This window comes from Ostrea edulis, chromosome 9 (genome assembly GCF_947568905.1).
Source record: "Ostrea edulis chromosome 9, xbOstEdul1.1, whole genome shotgun sequence".
NCBI classification, from domain to species: Eukaryota; Metazoa; Mollusca; class Bivalvia; order Ostreida; family Ostreidae; genus Ostrea; species Ostrea edulis.
The window spans coordinates 68,633,980-68,642,700 of NC_079172.1; the positions used below are offsets into that span (position 1 = coordinate 68,633,980).

At 37.8% G+C, this 8,721-nt stretch overlaps 1 protein-coding gene and 1 pseudogene across 1 annotated transcript; one reads left to right on the forward strand and one right to left on the reverse strand.

The window, feature by feature from the left end:
* Nucleotides 1–227: 227 nt before the first annotated feature.
* Nucleotides 228–1,013, forward strand: LOC130050597 (uncharacterized; the record flags this gene model as incomplete). Its single annotated transcript, XM_056150838.1, has 1 exon — nt 228–1,013. A coding segment is annotated over one exon (786 nt), but the record flags the coding sequence as incomplete, so codon positions are not given.
* A 589-nt stretch (nt 1,014–1,602) lies between these two features.
* On the reverse strand, nt 1,603–3,088 carry LOC130050598 (uncharacterized; annotated as a pseudogene).
* Between the last annotated feature and the right edge of the window lie 5,633 nt (nt 3,089–8,721).

Genomic DNA, 8,721 nt, shown 5'->3' on the forward strand with positions numbered 1-8,721 from the left:
TCAATTGTTTATTTTGTTGACCCTTTGAATCATATTTATTTTCAGTGCACTGAAATCTGGTCCCAAATTTTGAAATACATGTACTATTTTGATTTTTTATTTCTCCCTATGGTCTTTTTCCTTCTGATCACAGTTTTGGTAGGTTCATAAATGTATTGAAATCCTGAATAACTAACTAAATTTAAGTGATGTATTATGGTTGTTTCATTCTTGGAAACCATCTGTAATGGAACTGCTGTTTAAAGTTGGGTGCAACAATTTTTGCTTTTGTATTTGCTTTTTCTTTTACAGGTTATACAAATTTGTGCCACTTGCCACCTGAATTACTGTGCAAAATATTGACATTCATTCCAATACCAGAATTGTACCATTCAGTGTCTAAACTTTGCAAATGTATTTCTTTGCTTTTTGAGAGTGGCCTTGTATGGAATTCAATAACATACCTTAATTTTTTCAATGAAGGAATGGCAGAGCTATTCAGTGAAGAATTTTTGAAACTTTTTAAAAACTGTATGTATCTTACCATTGATGCAACCCTTTTGCAAAATTGTGATGTTTTGGGCAGCTTCAGGAAACTAAAATACTTGAATATTAAAGGGTCAAAAAATAGAACCATTTGCAGTGATAACATTGTTAAAAATTTGTCTAAGTGCAAATGTATGGAGAAACTCTTTATAAGTAGTTTACCAAACTTAAGTGAGGAAGGCCTAGTGTCATTATCTAAAGAGATTGGGGGCACTCTGAGGTATCTACAAATTCGAAATGGTGTAGAAATCAGTCCTGAATGTTTTTTGGATTTGATGAACAATCTAAATTGTATTGCGGCTATTAGTGTGACTCCCTCTGGAGATAGAGAAAAGTGGGCAAATGCTCTCAATGAACATGTTTATAACCTGTGGTTTGGACATGAAATGTTAGATTTTGTCCCCAAACGTTTTCTTGCACATGACAGAATATTTTATGCGATGCCCTGTATGATTGACAAAATTGTTTCTACTTGTTTATTTCATTGAGATATTATTTTTCATTTGCTCATACATGTATATGAGATTTTCCTGCTGAGCAAGTACTCACTGAAATCCTTAAAAATATGACAAGTTTAATTAAAACATGCACTTGTAGCAAAACCCAGTTAAGTATATATGAATGAATTTAATGTTCTTCAGTGAGTGCAGAAGCCAGGTTGTGTTTACTTACTACAATACTCGTGTATTTTTTCAATCACTGTAGACTCGGTGAGTCATCTTGTCAGTAAATAATTTGATTTAAAACCTTGTCTGATGATATCAAACCGTACACATGTACTAAATCCATATCTCAATTATGATTTTTTATATGTGAGTAGTTTAAAGTGTTCTTAATTTTGTAAGCTGTGATCAAATTGTTTTCCATTATTTTATTTCTTGCCAATTTTACTTATTGATTTTGTTTGTTTATATTTCCATGCATCAAGAAGATGATTGTTATCGTTTTTTAATAAAACAGTTCACTTGAATTTGATATTCATTGCTTCATTTGAAAACAACTAAAATTCAGTCTTACAGAATTTTATTTTCTTTGTCTCAAAACTGAATTTTTTGACATTGCAAATTAATGTGAATTCTAAATATTTGCTAATTGTCTTGTTAGAAGTGTTCTTTTAAGTTGACCTTCAGCATCATTTTCTAGTAATGGATTAATTAAAGGAAACTGCTGAGGGTCATTGTCAAAATGTTCATCAAGCTCATCCTGGTTCAGGATACAAATGTTATGGAGTATGCATGCTGTGATGACGGCCTTGACAACATATGCAATGTCATTCATTTCTATAAACTGGAGTCTCCGAAATCTTCCTTTCAGTAAGCCAAATGAATTTTCAATTATTACTCTGGTTCCTGATAAGATTTGATTGAACTTGATTTGATCCCTCGTAAGATTTCCTCTATTCCTGTATGGGGTTATCAACCACCGTTTGCATGGATATCCCCATCACCTAACAAATGGCACTGCCCACAAAGAGTTGGGCCCCTTTGTCTTAATGGAGAATTTTGAAAAACTCGAGCATCATGTACTCGACCAGGCCATCCACAGAAAACGTCTGTAAAACGTTTATCCCCTCTGCACACTGCTTGCAGAATAATTGAGTGAAATTTTTTCCTATTAAAGTAATCAGTTGCGTGTCCAGTGAGGGGGCTTTATACATATATGTGTAGAGTCAATTGCTCCAATCACACCAGGAAAGTTTCTTTTTTGCTCAATTCATCATTTACATTCTGTACATCAGTCGGCCAAATCACAAATTTTTGTAGAAAATGTTTTTTGAAAACATCCAACATTTTCTTGTTGTGAGAATGAAATGTTGACTACGAAACGTTGAATCGGTCTGCAATAGACCTTATTGTTTCTTTGGATCCAATATACCAAAGCATCATCAACAAATCTTTGTCACGTGAAATTTGAGGTCGTCCAGCAGCTGGTTCCCGGAGCATTAGTTCAGGAATGTGCCCAATGTTTTCCAAAATAGTTTCAAATGTAGTTTTAGAAACACGAAAAAAGGTCTTGAAAGTATCCAAGGAATATCTTGATACAACATCTTGTACAAAGCTTTCAACTCGAAACCTTTTCCTTCGCTCCTGTCTGAAATCAAAGATGAGACAAATGATATGCATATTGATGGCTTGAAAAATGGTTTGAACTCTGTGTTTAGAGAGGAAGGGAAAGAACAGAAGTAACTCTTAAGCTCTGAAATGATTTAACAACAGGTCTACTTAATTATATTTGGTAAAGCTATCGGCTATAAAATGCAGCATGCACGTTATATGATGTGTCCTAGGTCAATAAATATTTATCGTATTATTTATCATTCGTTTTTCACAATTTACGAATAGTAATAGCAAATCACCGTGATCAATTGATTTTGTACACTAAGCAAGAAAAAATAAATAAAAAGCTTAAAATTTGTAATAAATATTTGTAGTAACAAGTCATTATACCCATTAATGAATGCTGCACAAACAACAAATGAAAAAACATCGTCTGGTATGTCAAAATCTTCATCTTCTATCATCATAAGTAATGCTGCGCTAGCCAACTTTCGTTTCGACGCCATATTGATCAGAAGACACACTGTTCGATTAACTACAGTAACCGGAAGTTGGAATATTGTAATTTCCTCTTCTAGAAGGTACAAATCGAACCGGCCTAAAGTCACCAAAGTTAGTGACGTAGTTTTGTGCACTACGTCATTATTTACATTGGTAACACCGGAGAGTATATAAAGCAGGCGATACGAGAATCGAGAGACTCAAGAGAGAGCAGTAGCAGAGAGCGATCGAGCAGCAGCATAGCAGAGAGCGGTTATAAGTAGTAGAAAATATTGAGAGCAGAATGTAAGTTTGGGCAACGGTTAATTCAGACAACAAACACTATATTGAATATTCTACCAGTCATTATAATTAATGTATATGTTGGTTGCCAGTCGATAACCCCCCCCCCCCCCCCCCCCCCCCCCCCCCCACACACACACACACTTTTTTTCTTCTTCGTATACGCATTCCAATGAATTTACACAGCTCATCATTCACGGCTACCCATGTCCTAAATCATAGTGTATCGGTTATGCAAGAAAATTCGTTTGGAGTGTTTCCGGTTATGAGTTAAAAGAGAACAATCCACCGCTTCGACAGGTAGGGAGATCTTAGTTTTTCTTGTTTATAATAATTTAACCACTGTTGACGAAAATCGGGGAATGTAGTCAGCTGTAGACATGATTAAAGTACACGAAATAACCACAATTACCCATATCTAAAGCGGCAAGACGACACGAGCTGATTTTCCGAGAGCAGCAGGAGGTTGAATTTTGAATATTTCTCACGACTCTCGATTGTCAGGGTCAATATCGGCTCAATCAGCTAACCAGTAGAAATAAGTTGATCACTCTAGGGACTATTTGTGCATGTTGAAATCAAAATATTCTACTTTTTTTATGTTGGTGTTTGTATTTTGCCGAAATTCCTATCCAAACGGGTCAGGCAATGCTTTAGGGGATAAGTTATGATTTAATGAATTGGTTATGATTTAGAGGAAAAGTTGTTTAATACACACCCGCTGCATCTTTTGTTATTACAAAAGGAAAGCAACGTGTGGTGTCGAATTTCTTGCTATTTCCAATTTCTCAAGTAACCAACCGTCATGCGACTAGGATTAAATTTATATTATTCGGTACCGGAAACATTTGAAAACCAAGTAGTATTTCGTGTAACACTGCGCCTGTGTTTATTAAGCAAACTTTTTGTGTGCGGAGAGCACTGATTTTCGAGAGTCTCGTTGAAAGTCAGCATTTCGCAAATTCGATGGTCATTATAACATTCTAGATTGCCAATACAACCTATCATTGGGTCAAATGCTGTCTGGCTTATTTCATACCGATTGTCGAGTCGTTCTTGGCACACTGATTTTGACAACGGTTAACTCCGTTTACCTTATAAAGATGTAGGGCTCACGGCGGGTGTGACCGGTCGGCAGGGGATGCTTACTCCTCATAGACACTTGATCCCACCTCTGGTATATCCAGAGGTCCGTATTTGCTCAACTGTCTATTTTGTATTGCTTATAGTATAGGAGTTATAAGATTGATCACTGTTCGTTATCTGTATCCTTCATTCTAATGCCAACCAAACTAAATGTGCTGCACACGATCATGGAATTCTTTCTGAAAAAAGAATTTATACATATTTGCCATTTGTTAAACGTAACTAGGAGAGGTGACAATTTAACTGCATTTTTTATAGTGCCTGGCAAAAGAGAGGACTGGTCGATCTTACAACAGTTTAACAGGTTATGTCCATTATCTTTTAAAACGTTTATGATATGACTGCTAAAATGTTGTTATTACTGCATAAACAAGAGGCCCATGGGCCACATCACTCACCTGAGTCACCTTGGCTCATATTTAAAGATTTTCCTTATATATATGCATGTAAAACTTTGATCCATATGGTGGTTCCATCCAACCCCCGGGAGCCATGATTTTAACAAACTTGCATCTGCACTATGTCAGGAAGCTTTCATGCAAATCTCAGCTTTTCTGGCTCAGTGGTTCTTGAGAAGAAGATTTTAAAAGATATTTCCTGTATATTTGTATGTAAAACTTTGATCCCCTATTGTGGTCACATCCTATCCTCAAGGCCCATGATTTGAACAAACTTGAATCTGAACTATGTTATGAAGCTTTCATGTAAATTTCCACTTTCTTAACCCAGTATTTTTTAAGAAAATTTTTAAAGGGTGTCAGAGTAGCGCAATGGTAGCGTTCTCGTTTCTCACCGCTGCGCCATGACTTCGATCCCCCTGATCGGCAGTGGTTGTATGTGAAAGCGTATGGCGGTCGCCCACGTGGATTTCCTCCGGGTACTCTACAGTTTCCTCCCACACAAATGACCCCCTAGCGCAAACATCCGTGCATCAAAGGACCCCATTGGAAATAAGCATTTGAGCTTCCGTGGTTATCCTTGGTATCTATGTGTATATGCATGAATGTACCGAATAAACATTTATTCATTTTATTTATTTAAATCTTTTCCCGATATATTTCTATGTAATACTTTGATCCCATTCTGGCTCAGTGGTTCTTGAGAAGAAGATATTTCCTATATATTTGTATGCAAACTTTGATCCCTTATTGTGGCCCCATCCTATTCTCGGGGGCCATGATTTGAACAAACGTGAATCTGCACTATGTTAGAAAGCTTTCGTGTAAATTTCCACTTTCTTGGCCCAGTAGTTTTTGAGAAGATTTTCCCTATATATTTGTATGTAAAACTTTTATCCCCCTTGTGGTCCCATCCTGCCACAGGAGGCCATGATTTGAACAAACTTGAATCTGCACTATGTCAGGAAGCGTTCATGTAAATTTCCACTTTCCTTGCCCAGTAGTTTTTTGAGAAGAAGATTTTTAATGATTTTCCCTATATACTTTTATCCTCTATTGTGGCCCCATCCAATCCCCGGGGTCAATGATTTGAACAAACTTGAATCTGCAATATGTCAGGAAGCTTTTATGTAAATTTCAGCTTTTCTGGCCCATTTGTTCTTAAGAGAAGAATTTTTAAATGACCCACCTTATTTTTGCATCTTTGTGATTATCTCCCCTTTGAGAGGGACATGGCCCTTCATTTGTACAAACTTGAAAGCCCTTCACCAGGGATGCTTTTGACCAAGTTTGGTTGATTGATTGAATATTGTTTAACGTCCCTCTCAAGAATATTTCACTCATATGGAGACGTCACCACCGTCAGTGAAGGACTTCAAATTTTTTTTTTAGGTCACCTGAATTCATTCAGATGACCTATTGCTATCTGTTTTTGTCCGTCGTCGTTCGTCGTGCGTTAACATTTGAACATTTTCAGCTTCTTCTCTGAAACCCCTGAACCAATTTCAACCAATTTTGGCATATAGCATCTGTGGGTGGAGGGGAACAAAAATTGAGAAATTCGTGGTCCCTGCCCCCCTGGGGCCTGAGGGGTGGGGCAAAAACCATCAAAATGAGTGTAATTTTAAAAAATCTTCTTTACTCCTGGACATCAAGAAGCCAAACTGTGGGCATAATTATAATGAGCGTTGAGCCCTCTACCAAAATTGTGAAATTCATGGCCCCTGGGGCAGGGGTTCTTGTGTTAGGGTGGGGCTCTATTGGTCATATAGTGAAAATGTAGAAATTCTTTGAAAATCTTCTCTGTCTCTGGGTATTAAGTAGACAAACTAATAGCATGGTAATGATGAGCAAGGATGCCTCTTTATACCCCCCGCAACAAGTTGGGGGGGGGGGGGTACTGGAATCGGGTTGTCCGTCTGTCCGTCCGTCCGTCCGTCTGTAGACGCAATGGTTTCCGGGCTCTAAAGCATTATCCTTTCCACCTACCGTCACCATATCATATAAATGGACTACCCATGGGATGAAGATGTTCCCTATCGATTTTGGGGTCAAAAGGTCAAAGGTCAAGCACACTGGACATTGAAGTAGTAATATGGTTTCCGGGCTCTAAAGCGTAATCCTTTCCACCTACAGTCACCATATCTAACATATGGACTACCCATGGGATGAAGATGTTCCCTATCGATTTTGGGGTGAAAAGGTCAAAGGTCAAGCGCACTGGACATTGAAGTAGCAATATGGTTTCCGGGCTCTAAAGCGTTATCCTTTCCACCTAGTCACCATATCATATATATGGACTACCCATGGGATGAAGATGATCCCTATCGATTTTGGGGTCAAAAGGTCAAAGGTCACGCGCACTGGACATTGAAGTAGCAATATGGTTTCCAGGCTCTAAAGCGTTATCATTTCCACCTACAGTCACCATATCATACATATGGACTACCCATTGGATGAAGATGTTCCCTATCGATTTTGGGGTCAAAAGGTCATGCACACTGGACATCGAAGTAGCAACACTCAGAAAAGAGGTAGTTTATACCTATTACCAACACCCTTTGGGAGATTGGGGTAAGCGGGGGGTATTCTTAAGTGAACATTGCTCACAGTACCTCTTGTTAAAAATTGTGAAGTTCATGGCCCCTGGATCAGGGGTTCTGGTGCTAGGGTGGGGCTCTATAAGTCATATAGTGAAAATGCATTATTTCTTTGAAAATCTTCTTCTCTGTCCTTGGGTATTAAGTAGACAAACCAATAACATGGTTATGATGAGCAAGGATGCCTCTTTCAAAATTGTGAAATTCATGGCCCCTGGGTCAGGGGTTCTGGTATTAGGGTGGGGCCCTATTGATTATATAGTGAAAATGCATTTTATTTCTTTGAAAATCTTCTCTGCTGCTGGGTATTAAGTAGACAAACTAATATTATGATAATGATGATCAGGGATGCTTCTTTCATAACTGAAATTTATGGCCCCTGGGTCAGGGGTTCTGGTGCAAAGGCGGGGCTGACCACATAGCTATTCAATGTTTCTTCCATCCAAAAGTAAAATTCTTATATTTAAACACAAACCTAATTCAAACATTGGAAGGTTGTTACATGATACGCAGGTGACCTATAAGGCTCCTGGGCCTCTTGTTAAAGTATTATCTTTGATTGGTCAGTCCTCAAGGAAATATGTTCCTTTAACATAATTACAAGTCATGCAACTCTGACAGGAGTGCGACAGGAATCACACGCGTAAAGGTTTCACGGACAAGCTTGATGAGATGACCAACACATACAAAGTCTTAAAAATCTGAAATGTTCAAGGAGACATAGAGAGATGTTGCATTTATTGTGTGAAACAGAAGCAAGGGAACCCAACACAGCTAAAGAAAGACCTCTGAACCATTGTTCCTCATCTGTATGTTCATAGGAAGAAGGAGATTGTTGTAAATTAACATATTATCTGAAAGTATGTTTTCTTACTGAAAGCATTTTGATGATTGTAGGCGAACATGATAAATGCGGAACTTAGTGCAAAAGTGAACAATCAGAATACAAGCCAAATAATTTACTATGGTAAGCCTCTGTCAGACTAACCTTTATGTGCTGTATTGTAAGACCTTTTCCAGATAGTTGGTGGGAAATCGGATGGACCTACAATGTTAGGATCAACACAGACCAATGAAAATGTCAATCACATGGTAGCCTGCAAAGCACACAAAAGAAAGCAAGTTTGTAGAAACCTTATTGTTAGTACATGTACCAGTAATTCATACTTAACAAACATGCATATATTTGAGACCAACATGTTTTTATGAGAG